The sequence below is a fragment of the Crocodylus siamensis genome, chromosome 4, assembly GCF_052110815.1.
Source record: "Crocodylus siamensis isolate JL-2025a chromosome 4, ASM5211081v1, whole genome shotgun sequence".
Classification (NCBI taxonomy): Eukaryota; Metazoa; Chordata; order Crocodylia; family Crocodylidae; genus Crocodylus; species Crocodylus siamensis.
The window spans coordinates 106,523,311-106,542,484 of NC_143398.1; the positions used below are offsets into that span (position 1 = coordinate 106,523,311).

The 19,174-nt window shown below is 43.5% G+C and overlaps 1 protein-coding gene across 4 annotated transcripts in view; it reads right to left on the reverse strand.

Annotated features, from left to right (window-relative positions):
• DENND2A (DENN domain containing 2A) overlaps positions 1 to 19,174 on the reverse strand; it is a 73,437-nt gene that overhangs the window by 37,557 nt on the left and 16,706 nt on the right. For 3 of the 4 annotated variants that reach the window (XM_090043292.1, XM_090043291.1, XM_090043294.1), the window contains exons 2-4: positions 6,723 to 6,821; positions 1,892 to 3,112; positions 729 to 856 (exon numbers count right to left, since the gene is read on the reverse strand). In XM_090043292.1, the coding sequence (XP_089899418.1) occupies positions 729 to 856; positions 1,892 to 3,112; positions 6,723 to 6,793 (1,420 nt within the window). In that variant the 5' untranslated portion in view covers positions 6,794 to 6,821. Of the gene's footprint in view, positions 1 to 728; positions 857 to 1,891; positions 3,113 to 6,722; positions 6,822 to 16,774; positions 16,914 to 19,174 lie in introns of all 4 variants that reach the window. The other variant, XM_090043293.1, reaches the window with a different exon arrangement.

Consider the following 19,174-nt stretch of genomic DNA (forward strand, 5'->3'; position numbering starts at 1 on the left):
ATTTCAGCATGGTGTTTGAGTTCTTTGCAAGTGTGGGGAGAGGGGCATAGTCTTACATGAATGGATAGATTTGCCAGTACGTTAGCCCTGTAATGCTACCCTTGTTATTCCAGCTGGCAGGGTGACCCTTCTATTGTGGTTCTGAAAGGTAAAAAAAATCAGCAGCTGCTAAGGCATTCTGTATCCCTTTGGCCCCAAAACCAGCAGGGGAAAGAAGGCAAATGTGGGCCCCCTAACTCATGCCAAAGTCAGACAGTTTTAAAAATGTACAGCAAACACTGTCCTCTTCTCACCTACGATAGCACTGGACACTGCCTCCTGGGATGCAGTCTAATGTTCTTCATGAGACCTCTCTAACCAGCCAGAGTCTGGATCCAAACAGAAGTATCCTGCTTTTTCCTGAGAACCTGTGGTTAACACCCCCACCATATGAACCAACCTTTTTGGATATAGCAGTACCTGTTCCCTTCCTATCCCAGTGTAAAGAAGTTCACTTAAGGTCTTTCCTTGCAGAATAAAATTCAAAAGTTGGGTCCCAAAAATCCTCTGGCTAATTTTTGAGGCATTAAGTTTTATTCCATTTTGTTTCCTCCTTGCCAGTGCACCCAGAGAAAATAAATACACTTTCTTCAGACCCCCCAAAGACTGTGACATGTACTTATTGTTGTCCACAAACCTTTCTAGTTTTCCAGCCCTACCAGCCTCCCCGCCCCCACAAAAGGTCCTACCTAGAATATCTTCATAGACGTTTTCCTCTGATAAAGTGCGCGTGAGGGCCAGCTTGGTCTGAGCATACCAATCCACCCGGCCATTCTCGGAGGACGACTGCAGCAAGTCTTCAAATTCATAAGACTTCCTGTGCCATTGTGGGGAGAAGGAAACAGAATTGTGATATAGACAAACAGCTTCTAGAAGCCCATTAAATCAATTTCACTAGCTAATACCCAGCATGTCATGTAGCCAGCAGAATGAAGAGCCTACTTTACAGACCCCCCCCCCTTTAGCATGTGAAGCATCGAGGACACAGTGAGAGCTGTTTTTCATGAGAGTGACAGTAGTCAGCAAATGATAGGACTGCAATGGATTATTCATCTTGTAACGGGTATGACACAGGTGCAAAACACTATGTGGGACATTGTGAAATAAGTAGTAGTACCTTACTGAACTAGCAGTCCTATTCATCTCAGGCCCTACTGACTATGTGGAAAAAAGTATGTCTCTTAGGAACAGTGTAGGACAGCAAGAATCACACACTGAACCACACAGGGAACATGGAAGAAAAACAATGGAGTGTCCTCTCCAATCAAGCATGGAAAGGTTTCATCTCCTTCCCTCTCCCAGTCCAAATGAAATCAGGGATTTTTATTTTTAAAATAGATCCTCTACTGAGTCAGTCTGTGAAAATGGCATGGTAGGGTCTCATGTTCAATCATCTCTCAAGGACTCCTGATCGGCATTGCTCAGTTTGCAAGTGAACAGACTGCTAGATTGAAAAAAAGGTGCGACTACACTGCATATCACCAGATATTCACCCTGGGATCAGAAAGTCAAGCTAGAATCATTTGTTCTTGCACACTGTCACTAGTAATGGGATCTCCAAGCCAAAGTCTGGCCTCACTTGCCCCAGTGAATTACTTTTGGCCTTCAGCAGGCTTGCAGAGGTGTCACTGAGAGCACAAGATGGCTGGCAATGGTGCCTTAGTTCACTTTCAGGCCCCAGGGTAAATATAGGAAGCTGTGAGAAAGCCAGCTTTTGATTTTATGAACAAAGTCAAGACGTGGACCCTGATGAGATGTCATTTCTGTGGAACCCTCTTTTAGGAGTAGAACAGTACCACAAAGGCACATTAATGAAGAGCTCCAACCCCAGCATTAGTGAAATAAAGAATACCTGTGGTCAGCATTGTTCTTATGTTTCCCATTCCACAGTCTTCTGCTGACAGCTGAAGGAGGAGGAGAAGAGGGAAGAGGAGGGGGAGGTATGGATGGCAAAGGGGGCAAGTTTCTCTTATTTCTAGCTCCTGGAGTCCAGCCCTCTTCCCCCTCATGTTTAAAAGTCCGTCGGGGCTTTGGCAACGGGTTGATGAAGGGTTTCTTCTCTGGTGCTCCTGGCTCTGTGTATACGTTCTCCACATTGTGGTCTTTGCATTTCACTTTAGATGGTTTTACCTCTTCTAGAGTCCCAAAAATTGGCTCACTGCCTTCCGAGTCCAAGCTGAGAAGCCCCTTATTGAGTTCAGAGCCACATATGCCCTCCTGGCCCTCTGAAGGAGTCTGTCCCTCAAATACCTTCTCCGGCAGACAGTGTGGGGAATAGTAGGTACCTGGTAACTGAGGCTGCAGCTCTGCTGACCCTTCCTTCAAGGCCTGCTCCAACTTCTTGACCTGATTCAGTACTGAAAGGTTCTCTTTCTGGACCTCCCACTTACCAACTTTCAAATCCTTGCATTTTCCAACACTGGCCTCAACTTCCTCTTCCTTCTCCTTCAGTTCTACCTTCCTCTCCACCCCTTGTCCTGTACCCTTTGGAGTGCCTGCTTTCTTTTCATTCTCTTTTGCCATCCCTTTGCATTCCAGTTCCCAGTTTACAAGCCTCTTGGTGTCTACTTTGCGATTCACCAAAACTTCCCCACTCATCTTTTCCACCACGCATGATGTCTTCTGCTCCTCTTTCACTCCTAGCTCATCTTCCTTCCATGCAGCCACAGGAGAGGGTGTTTCTTTTTTCCCTTCCCATTCAGAAATCTTGTCCTTGATGCTGAAGGACTTATTTCTGAAACCAACTTTTCCAGATGACCATGAGTTCTGAGTGCCTCTGATTTGCTTCCTTATGATTTTACTGTTTTCTTTGACACTGAGATCCACAGATGGGTCACTGATGATCATTTTGGGACTCAGCATATTCTGCTGAAAGCAGTCTAGCTTTGGATTCAGGATCAAGTTCTCCAGTGCTGTCAATGGGTTTTTCAGCACAGAAGAAACTTTTTCAGCTTTAGATTCCAGATGCAGAATGATGTTGGCTCCTTCAGAACAGTCTTTATTGGTACACCTGAATGAAAGTCTTTCTAATTCTTCCCCAGCAATTTTATTGTTTTCCCTTGATATCTTGATCCTACACAGAAAAGACAAAAAAGAAGCATTACTTTATGTTGGTCATTGGTTCATCAGCTCTATACACTCTGCCCAGAAAGGTGAGGTCAGATGGGATGCTTGGGCTGATTGTTGACTGTCTTGCTGCAAGGCTTTCTCTGGGGATTGTTCTTGTCTCCTCTACTTTCCTCCTGAAACAAAGCCCACATTCGGCACAAGATCTACCTATTGCCCTATACTTTCTCTAATGGTGGAGACGGTTCCAGGTGTGTGAATTTATAGTTTTGGATTACGTGTATTGATATTGACAGTACATCAAATGTGCATGTATGTCTGTATTTTTAAATGACTAGTAGACTTTTTAGGTACTTAGAACATTAGAGAGGTATACTGACAGACAAACCAACTGGATACTAGCTTACTAAACCACAGATAGCCAACCTGTTGTACAGGTGCCTTAAATGGCATGGGCAGATGGTGAGCGAAGCATGGCAGATTGAGGTGGGGACAGGCAGCACAATAGTAGGTAAGGCAGGGGGCATAAAGCAGGGCACCAGATAAAGCAGGAAGCACAGGGCAGAAAGCAAAGCAACAGATCAGGGAGTACAGGTCAGGGTGCAGAAAGCAGAGCAGCAGATTGGACAAGGGAAAGGATTGGAGTGGCACTTAGGGAAGGTGTGACACTAATTTGTGGCAGTCCTGCCAAAAAGGTTGGCCCCCACTGTTTTAAACCATAGCTACCAAAGAGATGAATAGATTAGAAAGCTAACAACATACTGGGCTGCATTAGTAGGAGCACTGCCAGCAGATTGAGGGAAGTAATTACTCTGTTCTATTCTGCACTGGTGAGGCCACATCTGGAGGACTGTGTCTAATTTTGGGCTCCTTGCTATAGAAAGGATGTGGACAAGTTGGAGAGAGTCCAGCAACAAGCAATGAAAATGGTTCGGGGCTGGGGCACATGACTTCTGAGGAGAGGCCAAGGGAATTGGGCTTATTTAGTTTGCAGAAGAGAAGACTGAGAGGGGGATTTAATAGTAGCCTTCAACTACCTGGAGGGGGATTTCAAAGAAGATGGAGCTGGACTGCTCTCAGTGGCAACAGATGACAGAACAAGAAGCAATGGTCTCAAGTTGCAACAAGGGAGGTTTTAGTTGGATATTAGTTAAAGCTTTCTCACTAAGAGGGTAGTAAAGCACTGTAACAGGTTACCTAGACAGGTGATGGAATCTCTGTCCTTGGAGGTTTTTAAGGCCCACCTAGACAAAGCCCTAGCTGGAATAATCTAGTTAGGAGTGGTCCTGCTTTAAGCAGGGGGTTGGACTAGATGACCTCCTGAGGTCCCTTCCAAGCCTCATTTTCTATGATCTTGTGATTAGGGATGGTGACAATATTCCTCTAGAGTATACTCAGTACTTCTAAGTAGTCTAACAAGGCCACTGGCTGAAAACTAAGTCAGCAATCTTCAAACTGGAAGTAAAAGTGAGAAATTAGCCACTTGAACAGATTAAGGACTGTGATAAATACTCCATCATTTGGAGTCTGTACATCAGGACTGGATGTTGTTTCAAAAGACGGGCCCTAAGCCAACTCAATACAACAATTGTTGGGTGAAATGTTATGGCTTCTGCCAGGCAGTCAGTCCACATGATCATATGGGTGGTCAGTCCACACAATCAACAAGGATCTCTTCTGACTTTGAGATGTAGGAAATAGAAAGAAGAACCTAGAGTGACACCTTTCTCAACAATGTTACTCTCTCAGGCCTTTTCCAAATGTATATTAGTATAAAAATATTACACCTTTATGTGTGGTAATCATTCCTAAAGCAGTAAACATTGAGGGGCTTCCAAAGAGGTCCCATCATACTAGAGACTGTACAAATGAATACAGAGACAGCCCCTGCCCCACAAAGCACACAACCTAGGACTTAGACAATTGGACCAACATTGCCATAGCAAGGGATAGAACTACTTAATTAGTATTAATTAATTATTTGACGAGCCCAAAAATTTATATGGGCTCATAAAATAAACATGCCCTTCTAAAAGCATATTTCACCCAAGGATTTCAAAGTGCTTCCATTGACATTCAGGGTGCTGTAGCTGGACAGATGAGGCTGTTATCTACATTACTAAATTATGAGGCCAGAGCAAAGCTGGCCAGGGGGAGAGGTGGATAAAAAGATCACAACCTGTAGCTGATGTTGCTCTGCCAGCAAAACCCCTGGCATGGACTTAGTACTGCCTACAGAAGCTGACTTCTCCCAGCAAAGATTCTGAAGTTCAGGGGAGCTGGTGCACTTCCCATGAAAGAAAAACACCTTCTGCCAGCAGAGCTCTATCCGTAATAGAGGCTGGGCCTGGTCCCCTTTAGCAGTTAAAGCAGCAGCAGCAGCAGCAGCAGCAATGCCACAGTGGCAATATAACTTAACATTTACATTTATACAAAACAGTTTCAAACTCCAAACACTGCAAAGCATGCTCAAAAGCAGGCACCACGATAACTAAATCAATGTCAAATTAATTTACTTATATGGGTGGAAACTACTAAGATTGAACCAACTTAAACCTACCCACTAAGTGCATCCATGCTAGGAGACAGCAGCAATGCAAATAAATTCATTTTAGATTCACTGGTACAAAAGGACATGGACAGACCACCCCTAAGTTTCATGCTGGTGGAGTGGTTGTGTAGGCAAGCCTGATAGCCACTGTGTATCCAGCTGTAGCTCACACCCAGCCTGGGAATGTAGAATCTCTGGGTATTTTTATATGTGCTCTGGGGTGGGGTGGGGTGGGGTGAGTCTAATGAGCTTTCGTTAAAGCATCCCTGCCACCATTTTGAAGCCTGGGGACACTGATACATGAGATGCGGAGGCTGCTACAGCACACTAACTAGCACACTCCAGCAGTCTTGATTAACTGAATCTGCTCTGACACATTGTAATTACAGCACATCAGAGCAATCTCCCCACATGACTACAGGCACCCTCTTTTACTAAAGGGAAGGGTGATACTGGCCAGGTTCACTGTTCACAAGTCTCAGGGGCCCTTAAGTTCTGCCTTTTTTGGTACAAGGGAGCTCAGTGTAATGGCTGAGGCAAACTATGCCTCTAACTGTGTGGACCCTCCCAGTGTAGTAGAGCATGGTGGTATTCTCAGTGGTTAAAAGGCTTATATCCAGATGGGGGGCTTAAATACACATCCTGCAGGTCTACAGGCAGAGTGCGAAAAGCTGGGAAGAACTGATGCTGGATGCAAGTTTTAAGGCAGTGGTTTTCAAATTTCTGTGGTTACATACCCCTTTATCTGCACCTGCAAAATGTTGCTGCTACTACCCCCGGGGCCTGATGCATCTCTGAATAGAAAAGTGTTGGTGCCAACACCAATTCATGGCAACACTATTACTCACTGCACCTTGCCAAATCGGTAGCTCTGATGCCATTAACATTTAGGCATGTACCCCTTGGCAAGGCATTGCATAACCCATTAGATGTGTATACGTACCCCAGTTTGAAAACCTGTGTGTTAGTATGTGACAGAAAGTAGGCCAATGAAAAGTCATGATACACTCTTCCCCTCCACTCCCCCCATGGGGAAAAAGAAAAAGAAGAATGTAGGACTTTTCACCTCTCAAGAGATCGGCAGACAGTGTTTTCAGATTTGCTGCTCACGTCGCCTGCCTTGCTAGTTGTCATCATGTCAGCACCTGGCGTGGTGATGGTTCACCTGGGGAGGTCAAAGCAACACACAAATAATTAGAGGTATTGTTGTATGTTTGGATATAGGAAACCTCTCATTTCCCTCCCCCATTCAACACACTTGCAAAACCTGCCCCTAGAATTCCAGCTAGGTAACAGCAGCAGGAAGCCATGCAGGTCCCTGTCTTAACTTACTTATCTGTAAAATGGGGATGACAATGCTTACATCAACTCCCTGTTACGGGTATGGTAAAGTTTTTTGGAGTTTTGAGTCAGAGATGGTCTTTTACTCTGTATTTGTAAAATGTCTTGCACAATGGGGCCCCATTCAGGGTTACTCTTTAGGCACTACTGCAACAAACATGATTCATAATAACTAGGCAATATCTGTACAGTGAGTTGAACATATACTAACACTATATAACTGTTAGCTATCACTGCTATTATCATAGCCCTAGGGGATCTGCCTTCCCCCACAAGACAGTAAAAATGACTTAACAAATAAAACTAACCCTGTAGTTACCCTGATCAATGGAATTAATCTGCCTCTGGCTCATAAGGCCATGGGATGTGCCACATTCTTAGGCTCCTAGTTAATACCAAGGTATGTTGCTTATGACACTAAAGGTGGACTAAAACTCCTGGTTACCTAATGTATTTTCAGATCAGTTGGACATTTTACACTATTGCTGATTTCCTTTGTAGAAATTTAAGGGGGCAACTTCACCCAGGTACCTCCACTGAAAACAATGGAATTCCACTCAGGATGGATGTGGTTCTACGGCTGCAAAAGTTGCTTTGGTTGGTGCTCACTGATCTTTGCATGGGGAGCTCTATTCTTTGTGGGGTAGCATCAGTCTCTCCTCTTTAAGCAGGTTTGTCTCACAACACAACAGATTTTTCTTCCTTTTGTAGTGGCCTGAAAAATCAGCTCTGGATCCTTAAGGAACACCCCAGTTCACAGGGCATTCTCACTCCTTCTCAGGAGCGCACTATCTGCAGCCATTGAAAAGCATTTCAATGAGAGGAAAGAGGTCATTCTCTCTTACACAATACTTTGAAAAACTCAAAGCCTCTGGAGTCTGTCCACTTGACTGAGCACTTCGATGCTACTCTGTCATGCCTGGAGTTTGGCAGCCCCAGCAAATGCCTCAGGAAAGTTAGTAGTTCCTACTTTAAAAAAAAAAGAATATATAAAAGGATCTCTCATTTCCATGCACCAAGCATTTTGAGGAAGAGAGAAATAGGAATAATTCAGGCTTGTTCATTCTGAATTTTCTTTCGGTCTTTTCACCCCACACTGGCACCGTTTCTAAGATGAGAAGTGAACTCAGGGTCAACTCAATGTGTGCACATTCAAGGCAGTTTACTGCTAACCATTTAGCCAACTCTGTCCCCTGGACAATAAGCCCCTCTACTTCTCTTCCTCATTAGTATCTGGAACAACACCCAGTTCACTTTCAAACACAGAGCAGCTTTACAAAATTGTCAGGAAAATTTACCAGCCCTAGGAGCATGATCTATTCACCCACCCATTAACTGTTATGATTCAGGATAATGAAAAACTAATGACATTCACTCCCTGTCCAAAGAATGACTCACCCAGGCTATTGGATGAGTAAATTTTTCATAGCTGTAACTAAGATTTTCATTTGCCGTAGAATATAAATTCTGTGTTCTGTGCTTATGCATTGACAAGCACAACAGTCACGTTCTGTGGGTACAGTGCCTAGCTACTGACACATATAACAGATAACAACCACACCTGTAGTAATAGTAGCAATAGAAGAGGATGACTGTCTGTATCTAACACCTTCCTTCATTCAGCATTCTAGAGATTCTCTTGTGGCAAACTCTGAAGTCTATTCCCAGATGCAAGCAACTTCTTACCCAATAAATTCAGACTTGGAAGATTTGCTAAAAGACCCCTGGCAAATCAGGATAAAACGAGCATTCAGGCACAAACAGATGTGCAGTAACATTCAAAGTGCAAGGCAAAGCACACGTCAGATACCTCTGGGCAGATCTACACGTTCATTAATGTGCAGTGGTAACTGCACATTTAATTTAGTACTTGTATAATCAAGTACTAAATGAATGTGCAGTAACTGGAGTTACTGTGCAGTAGCACTGGTGAACACCTTTTAAGTGACATTACTGTGCAGTACTATTAGGTTACTGCGCTGTTAGCATCTCATGTAGACATGCACTCTGTTGTTAATGGGGCCACCATGTGCAGCTTCCTGAACCAAACCACAATCATGGGAAGTAGCATCATAAAATACACAGAGGAAGCTGGGGCAGTATTCACAGAAAATAAGCTGACTCTGTTGATAAAGGCAGGCCACAGTGGTTATTAGTCCTGTTACATCCTAAAGAACTGTTCAAAATAGAATAGAAAGGTGTAATAGAATAGAATAGAACAGAATAGAAAGGTGAACCCACAATGCAGTATAGTACCTACTATGAAGAGAAAATGGGCACATCCAGGTTTGCAAAGACCTATGGAGATTCACTGGAGCAATAAGAATGGAAAGGCCCATCATTTCTCCCACAGAAGAGACAATCTGGCAATTTTACTGGTGGAATGGTTTTATACTTAGATGCAACTCATGGACTGTGGGTAGTTCCTGTCTCCCCTCGCAATGACCAGCTGACCAGTTTTAGAACATCACTCAAAAAAGTATTGCTTCAGAGCTTACAGTTAGCACAACAAGCAGACTAGAAGTCTTCCAGAGGAAAATGAGCAAAACTCTGTAAGGCTCACGGGGATTTAATTTAGTTTATAGGCAGTCAGAAAGAACAACACAGCAGCCTGGTACCTTTGGCCAGCACTACAGTCACTTGCATTATAAAACAAAAGCCAAGGAGAGAATATTCAAACCCGCCATGACATGGCAGAACCCCAAAGGAGTGAGCTCAGAAGCATTCCATCGATTTATGACTGGGATGCTGGCCTATCACAGCCCATAAATTTCCAGAAGGGAGGCAAGCTGTCAAGGCTCGGTTGGAGACTCACCATTTGAATACACTCAGGAATCTATACCATTGTTTTGTCCAACAGTGCAGCCATCTGATACCATTTCCTAGCTAACCAAGTAAAGGAATGACACAAGAGGGATAGAGAGGAACAGAAGAGGGGAGGAGCTCTCAAACCTGTTGACTAGACTGTGGGAAGGATGCAGCCTCAGAGCAGAAGGCTGTCCTCATATCTTCTACATGCACAAGACTTCACAATTCCCAGGGTCATGTGATAGGAACTTCCTGCTGCCAAAAAGAGTGAGACCTGCCATGACCTCTCTCTTTCAAACAGAGTTCCTGCCTGCTTTGTGTTTGCAAAAGAGGCACTTGTTTACTGATCCATCATTGGCATGCAGGAAATGGCCTTGAAATGAGCTGTAATCATCCATCCCCAGCAGTAGTTGTTTGGTTTTCTTCTAATTTAAGTTTTCCTCTTTCCCTTCTTCCCACCCCCCACTCAAAACACAGTAGTAAAATAAAGCACATGCTTCTACCTAAGGATGATTGACGTGATAAGGAGATAGGGACTGGTCACGTCAAAGGTGAAGAGTGATTCTGGATGCTTTAAGTTTCAGATGCCCAACAGGAGATATCTTAAGAGGAATCTGATTTTCAAAAATAGCTAAGAAGGCACCTTCTGAAAAATCAGGCCTGGCGGGCTGACCTTAATAGTAAAACTCTCAAAACAAGCAGACCCCAAATCATTAGAGAAGCAAGGGATTTTTTGGTGATATTTTTTGCTGGACCAACTGTATAGTTGGAAGATATGTTAAAAGAAGCTTTTGGGCATGAAGTGCCCTTCCTAAGCTTATCTAAGATCTCGCCCAAATATACAGTTGGTCCAACAAAAGATATCCTCAAAATAACCTTGCTTCTTGCACATTTTGTGGACTATCACAGCTACCACAATATTCCAACCCAAAATCACTAGTCACTTTTGAAAATTTACCTGGAACATATGCAAAGCTGTGCTAAGTTACACTGTGGAGGCTTCTGCCTGGCCTCACCTCACTGGGTGCCAGAAAACAGAACTGACAGTGAACCATTGAGGTGTGGTGGGGGAGTGAGTTGTTTCAGCCATTACTGACAAGGTCAGTGCTGATGTAAATGTCTGATTTGTTAGCCATTCCCTTTTGTCTGACAGGGGTAACGGGACTAGTAACTGGATGTGTGAATTTTCACCATGCAGCCATGTCTCATGACAAGAAATCATCACCATCTTGTGAGTTGCCTCTGTAAAATGACCAAGTATCATTTCAGTCTGGTATTTTTGTGGGCAAGTCTATACATCACAAACACTAGAACAGCCGCTTACTTGCCAAGTAGCATCCATCAAGGGCACAGACAGGATGGGCCTTGAGATCTGGCAACTTTCTTATCCCTACAGGATAGAGAAATCTTTAAGAGGACGATGTGCAAAACTTCTCCCGTAAGAGTAGGGACCCACCTTCTGCATCTGTCTAAGCACTTTTCCAGAGAGCACAGGACAATTCTAGTGGCACAAGCCATGAAAACAACAAAAATCAAATACTTTTAGTCACTGTATCCAGTATGGTCCCAGCTTTTCTAAATCACAGATGTGATCACAATATGCCTTTCTAGGCCTTTCCTTTGCTATGCCACTTAAGATCTAATGAAGAAAGCACATCCCACTTACAACCTTACCCCCTGGAGATGGTCACTTTGTGCTGAGTCTTGGCCATTTGGAAACCATAAGGGTGTCAGCCACCAGCATGCTGGAGGCATATCTTAGCTGTAAGTATTTAGGCACAGGGCCTAACTTCTTTGTTCTGTGTTTGTACTACAACAAGCATAAAAAAGGCATCCAAGTCCATTAGTGGGGATCATAGACACTGCCACTACATAAAGAAACAATGGTAATTATCAAAATAGGAATCACCAGAAAGACCCCAAGGACCTTCACTTGTTCATTTGCAAAAACTCTTGTCAAAAGGAGGTAAAACCTAAAGGGATCAGAGGGAGGATCCTTGGTTTTTCTTCCAGGATGCCCACAAAAAAGTTCTCTCTCATTTGTTTCTTTACATCTGAAGGCACATCAATGCTTTATTCAGATGCACCCATATACAAAACATGTGCATAGCCCTTCTGAATGTCAGAGTGCACTAAGGTGCAACTAACGTAACATACAGACAGCAACACCCATCAGACAAAAACGCATATATGTTATACACATAAAGAAGAGGAAGGATGCCAACAAGACAAAATACTAACAGGAAGATCATGGGCAGGGCTGAACTGACAATTGGAAACTTTAATCCTAACCCCTTCCACCTCCACCCCTCACTCTATTTAGATTTGATTTCCCTCTAAGGGAAAAGGGAAGCATATGTACATAGCCATCTTCATGGCCTGCGTGCAGGATTGCAGCACTCAGCTGAATCTCGTTATGTGGAGATGTGCGCACTGAGGGCAGAGAATTCATTTCCTGTGATCTAAATAGCAGCTCGACCTATATTGTGTCAAATCACAATGGAACCAAGAGGAAGTCTCTGGAGTAATGCCCCAGTGCACCAAAGGTAAGCAGAGTCAGAGAGGAGGGACATAGGAGGAAGCCCTAAGAGACAAACTCCCCCAACTCAGAGTGGGAGTTCTCCACAGAAAGCAACTGCTGACCCTAGAGGACCAGTTGCTGCCCTGCTCTGTAGGAAAGCCCGGTTAATGATAATCTCACTCACAAAGAGATACCAGATATTATTTAGGGTAGAGGCACATGCTTCATCAAGGGTGAGATAATCCGGGTTCCCCATCACTTGATCACAGGACAGTCCTCATGATTGTAATAAGACCCACCATCTACTGTAATGTCAGATCCAGCCCCTAGTCATCAATAGGTCACCCCCAGAAGTACATGTGTGGGGTCTCTGAACCACCTTTACCAGTCATGCAACTGGGGATATGGTGACCAAGCAGGGCACCTGCCTCAGGGGCTGACTTAGAGGGGGCACCAGAGTGGCACCCCCAGACACCTGTGCTACAGTGGCCACAGCCCAGCCATAGAAGCCAGGCAGCTGTTGACCCCCACTGCAGCTGATGTACAGCAAACTTTCATCTCCCCGGCACTCTGCCCAGGGCTGGCAGGAGCTTGCTACTCCTCTGACCACCACTTCTACCTCTCTGCCATTCAGCCTTCCCAGCCCAGTGTTCTGGTAACCTTCATCCTGGCCTAACAGGGGCACCCTCTTGAGACCAGTCATGCTTTTCTAAGCATTGGCCCCCATAAAGTCACTTGAAGGCAAATGAAAGCCTTTGCTTTCTTCCATAATCTAAGTGGGATATAAAGGGGTTTGGGGTGACTGCACCCGAAAGCTTGCTAAGAACTGTTTTCCAACTACTCAGTCAGTCTAATAAAAGATATCACATCTACTTAAAGAACCTTGCCTGCCTTGAATGTAAAGCACTCTCGGCTTCTGCTAGCCAGGGAGATTCAAGAAACCAATGGTAGTACTTTTCCTGTTATTACATTTTAAAGGGACCTTAGTTGTAAGAACTAACTGAAAGGCATAAGTGGAAAAAACCTGGATGAAATAATGCAACAGATGTTCCTGCAAAAAAGACCAGAGCTGGCTCTCCAGGGTCATTAATCCTGGGTTCCTCCTGTCTAGAATTGCTCTGTATTGCCCTAGACTATATCTCTTCCCTTAGGGTTGATGCATATTTTACTTCAGTGTTTTCATGAGCAAGTGTTTTCATGCGTCTACACTTGCTCTGTTTTCAACTAAATCCCATAGGAGTGGAACCAAAGCATATTAATATTATTCACACACATACTACATGAAATACATACACACATTGTTAATACTACAATATCAACTACTCAAAGGCTAGGAAATATCCTATTAAAACTGGATATGATATGATGTATGTGCCTTAGGATGCCATCTTAATTGCATGTAACTGAATACCATTTTCCCACAGCTTCCATGCCTCATTCAGTGGGCAGAGTGAATGGTGTTCACTTAATGAGGAGCTCTGATAATTTGAGGCCTACCTCTTATAAACTTCATTTGATTCTGGTGTATATGGGTCAGACTGCAAAATTCACTTTGAACATGGAACTGGTTTACCTTCTCTGCTATGTCTTGTCTCCACATTGAGTTACAACCCACTGAAGGTGACAGGACAAATTCTCATAGTGGGTGCTGGGTGAAATAACCAGTTGTTAAAACTTAATGAACATCCATCTAAATGAAGCACCCTTGAACAAAAATATGGTTCCTCCTCAAACAAACCAGTCTGAACTACTAGGGGCCTATGATCAAGTAATTGATTACAGATCCACTTGTTTTAAACCATGGTTCATAATATTCGGGGTTTGCTTTAATTGCTGCTTGACACAACAAATAGAAGCCATGCTCAACTGTCTAAATGACTTTTGACAAGTCTCCTGTTTCCATATCCTAGGCTTGGAATGCAGCGATTTTCATGTTGTATAGTCAGTGCCGTATGACCATACTGAATAAAACGGCAACAATACAGAGCATCTGTCTTATCTGGAATGGTTACAAGCATTATTTAAGTAAGCCTCACAACTAGGTATGGCAGGTAAGTACCACTACACCCATTTTAGAGAAGGAAAAACAGAGAAATTAAGCAGCTCATTCAGGTCAAAGCTGGAACAACTTCAGATGTTGGCATCTATTCCTCAGAGGCTCATGCTACTAGGGCATATCCAATTAATATTAGCATGTGCCTCACGCATTGTACACACACACTCACCAAAACAGATTTTAATGGAAGCTGTAATTGCTCAGCCCCTTTGAAAAAGAGCCCGCATTTATTTACTTTAGACACCCAAAATATGGTACTTCATGAGTAAATTAAGGCTGAGACAAGACTCAAGAGGTAAAAGCCACATGTTATCCAAGTCAGTGAGAATTTGGTTACTGACTTCAGAAGGACTGAGATTCATGCTTGCAATTTTAGGGTAAGAGAAAGCAAATGTCCAAGAATGATATACTGGAAAAAAGTGCCCCTACTGCAGATGTGTCCAGAGGAAGGTCAGAGATATGTTTACACGTAAACCCCACCGCCAGAAATTCAGCAATACAGGGAAATAGGATTCTTTCATTCTCCCCTAACATGCAGAATTTGCCCTAAAGTTACACTGCCGTAATATGCAAGGTGGCCCATATTTTACCATGGACCAATGACAACATTACAATACCTTGTGAAAAAGCTGGACTAGGAACAGAGGGTATAATTAGAGAGGCAACACTAATAGAAGGCTGTCGTTTATCCACAACCTAGGTAAGTCCCAAAACATCAGAACTTAAAAACTGCAACATTACTATGTATAGAAATGCTGTGTTAAGCCTTGATTCAGCAAAACACATGCTGATTTTAGGCATGCAGTTGAGCCAAGTGACTTCAGGAGAATTCAAGTGCTTCAGAGCACTGCAGAGTTGTGGTCTTGCGTAAATTCTAGATGTCTAAAATGCAACCTTTTTTTTCTTCCTCAAAGGCCCCAAAAGTTGACTGTATGGTACAAAGGAACCCCTCCTTCCAGGTGAAAATATGAAAAATAAGACCAATAAACTATTTTACATATCCAAAGCCTTTCTGTCAAAAAAACTGCACAAGCAGGGTATGATGGCAAAGAGATTCTGCTGCTATGGATCTTGGTTTTCAGAAGTGTAAAGGCCTTGCATCTCCCATTTGCTATGTTTGGGATTATAAGTGCTCACGTGCATCTCTGTGACTCATGCTTACAAGAGTTTGGGGACAGCCCGAGGAATTCATGTGTAGCTCAACAAGGAAAAGTCGCATCCCAGTTGAAGGTGAGGACATGGTATATACTATACAGTATACACTGGCAAATTCAGTTTAGAAAATGCCTCCCTTACCCGCTCCTCCTGCCCAGGGTAATAGTAGTCAAACCATCAGTTCTGGACATTGTTCAGATACCCATGTTATTCTATGGGTCCCTTTGGGTTAAATCAGGAGTGTTGACAACTGACTCCAACAACTGCTCCCAAGCTAAAAGTATAGTTTATCGTGACTAAACAAGGGAAATAAAGGGAGAAAATTCAGAGGAAGCCAATTCCTCCAAATTAATATCTTCTGCATCAGCCTTTATCCTACAGAGCGATGAATGCTTCACCTTCTGTACAAGCATTCCCTCTTAAGGAGCCCATCATCCTGGACTCTGGGCACCATCTGTACTGTGCTGGTGAGCATGTTACAGGTCCCTCTCCATGCCAGTTCACAGACACCATGAGGAGTTGTAGCTCCTCCATCACTTGTTCTTTCACTTAAGACACACTGGAAGTCTTTTAGCACTGGAGGTCTCCAATTGCATCGTTGGTACATCAACCATGCCACGCTAAGATAGCTGAACAAGACAGAGGCTCTTTCCCAGAGCCAACAACAATATATTGGCACCCCCTGATTAAACTTCCCTGAAAGGAAAGCAGAGACATGAGCTAGCCAACCAGAACAGCAGCTTCCCAAAGGTCACCTGCCATTAGGAGAAAAACCAAGCAGATTAAAGAATTCTTCTGCAGAGCGGGTTTTATTTGATTTCTTTTCAAAAGGGAAAAAGCTCTGTTTGTGTTTGTTTGTTTGTCAGGACAATAGAAAAATGATATTGTGCTGGAGCTGCCAGGAAACAGTCGGCCATCTGCCTGCTTGGAGAGCAGTTTTTCCCTTTCTTTTGTAATAAAAGGAATGTAGCTCATAGAGCCGCCATCCGCCCTACGCTAGGGAGGAAATCTGAGAGCCTGTGCACTGCCAGGGTAAAGGAAGTGTGGGGGAGGGAGCAAGCTGAGTTGATGTGGTTAAGCGGGTCATTGCACTGATGGCCAATAAAAGGGGAAAAAAAACAGTTTGAAAGTAGAGCACTCAGGAAAAATAGTCCTTCCTCTCCTTGCTTCCTTCTTTTAATTCTCTCACTCGGTCTCCGTTTCCCCTCCCGCCCCCTCTTCCTCCCCTCATACTCACACACACATGTGCTTGGCAGGAACTCCAGATGGAGAGACTATCCACTTCTCCTGGAGGACATCAGTGCAGACTTTGAAATACAGAGCTATTGTCAGCAGGGAACAGACTCTGTCACCTGAAACTGCAACTGGTACCACGGCTAAATCAAAGCAATAGAAAGATATTTGGCTCCGTTGCCACGGGCGAGGTGACACTGATTCCCTCTTCCCCCTGAGCCCTCCAACAATCTTATCTTTGGCACTTGAACGGAAACCATTTAAAGCAGGGAGGCTCTCACCTCCAGTCAAAGCAAGGTGCACCAGACATGCGGTGGGGAAGGAAAAGGGGTGTCCAGCACTTGTATGATTTGTATTTTTGTTTTCATTTTTTACAGACTTTTTACAGCTTCAGATTCACATGGCAGCTTATAACACAAAAGTAACCAGAGATCTGATCTTCTTATGGTGTTTTCACCAAGCGTGGTAGAAAAACAGTCAGGAGACAAGGGCATGTTGTTTCGCTTCCCTGAAGGAAACAAGCCCACTAGTAGAAGTTTCAAAACCACTAAATAGCTCAGCAGCCTTGGTTTTTAGGTACTGGGCCCGTCTACATGTCGCCCAATATCCCCACAGCAACATGTTACGTTGCCATACAATACGCTACAGTGACGTAACAATCACGTGAGTCTACACATAATCAGCAGCTATGGTACCTCTTCAAAAATTAAACTACTACAGTTTAACTTCCATTCACTACTACGGTGGATTTGACTTAAATCAAATTGATTTAAATCACTGGTCAGGAAACCTCAATTTAATTGTTGTTATCTACAAAAAGTTCATTCTTGTTGTTTGATATCCTTTATTCATTTAACTTCTTGAAATGTTGCACTTTTAGAGACAGGTAAGGGCTTGACTCTGTACACAAACTTGTAGAGAGACTAGAGGGATGATGGATAGGTAATCAGGATTGTTATCTCTCATCTCCATATACTAGTGTTAACAAGGGTGTTATCTCTAGAGACACAAATCCACAGTTTGAGAACCAAAACTAAGCATCACAGAGATGCTTAATGAGATCTTCTAGACTGATCTTCTAGACCGAGCAACCACCAGGAAAAGTCAATTTGGGTTCTTGTGGCACCTCAAGAAACTCCCTCATGGGCATCTCTGCTGAATCCCACCCTAGGCACCAGTTAATCAAGATTTGCACAAATCACTGCTAGAGAACTCCCTCAGACCCACATCCTATCCCTTCTGAGCAGCTTTTGTAAGGATCCTTGGTTTGTGACTGGGGTTTCTACCTGATTTCTAAATTTCTCATATTAACTAGCAAGTGTGAAGTAAAAGGTTGCTAAGACAAGATACAAAATAAGAGTGTTCCTGACATTCAGATGGTGCCCCTCCTATCCCAAAAGACTCCACAAAGTCTTCAACAAATCATACAAATTCAATACAAATTGTTAATAAGCCATGAATCATGACTCCATAATTATGACTAAATCGAAAGATATTTTTGAAGTTATTCCTATGACTTTAGCAGGAACCAAAAGTATTTCCTTTCCAATCTCACACCATGTGGAAATCTCTCACCACGGGAAAGCAAATTTAAATGCTTAGAAAATTACAAACCTGGGAAGGGAGGCATTTTTGTGGAACGAACAATTTAAGAGAAGGCTAGATAGGCATTTGTCTGGGGTCATCTGACCCCAGTACTCTTTTCTGCCTAGGCAGGGGGTCAGACTTGATCTGTTGAGGTCCCGTCTATGAATCTATGAATCATTTACCCAGGGCTGTAGCCAGGACATACAGACTACAGAGTCCAGGACAAAATATCTAAGCAGGACCTTGTGTAATCAAGTCCTTTGCAGCAACTCCCAAACCCCAAATGACAGCCCCCAGCATCATCCTCTGTATTGCCATTCTTCCTTTCTACCTTCTTTCCAGCCCTACGTTGGGGTGAAATGCCGCTTCTGTTGAAGCCACTGCAGAATCCCTATTAATTTGAGTGAGACTAGGATCTAACTCTTAGTTTTAATGTTTCCTTCAGCCAGCCAAGCATTCAAAAGTCACGTCACCACTTTCATTTACTAACAGAAATTCACAGAGATACAAACAGCTGCCCTCCATTCAGTTTTGTAGTATCGTACACAATAAATTCCACATGCTTAATAACACTTTACAACAGACCACAATAGTCTCTCTCAGAAGTAGGTACAGTTGCTCAGGATGGGAGGCCAGCACAAGGAGACGAGTACTTTCACAGTCTTTCGCTTTTCTGGTATAAGTAGGTAATCCACTGGTGAGTGTGTGTTAGGTTCTCTCTTGGCGTCCTGTCTACAGAAGACAGGAGTCCATTACAGTCTCTGTCTACAGATGTGTTTCTCAAGCTGTAGCAGGTAATGCCTCTAGCTCTGAGTTT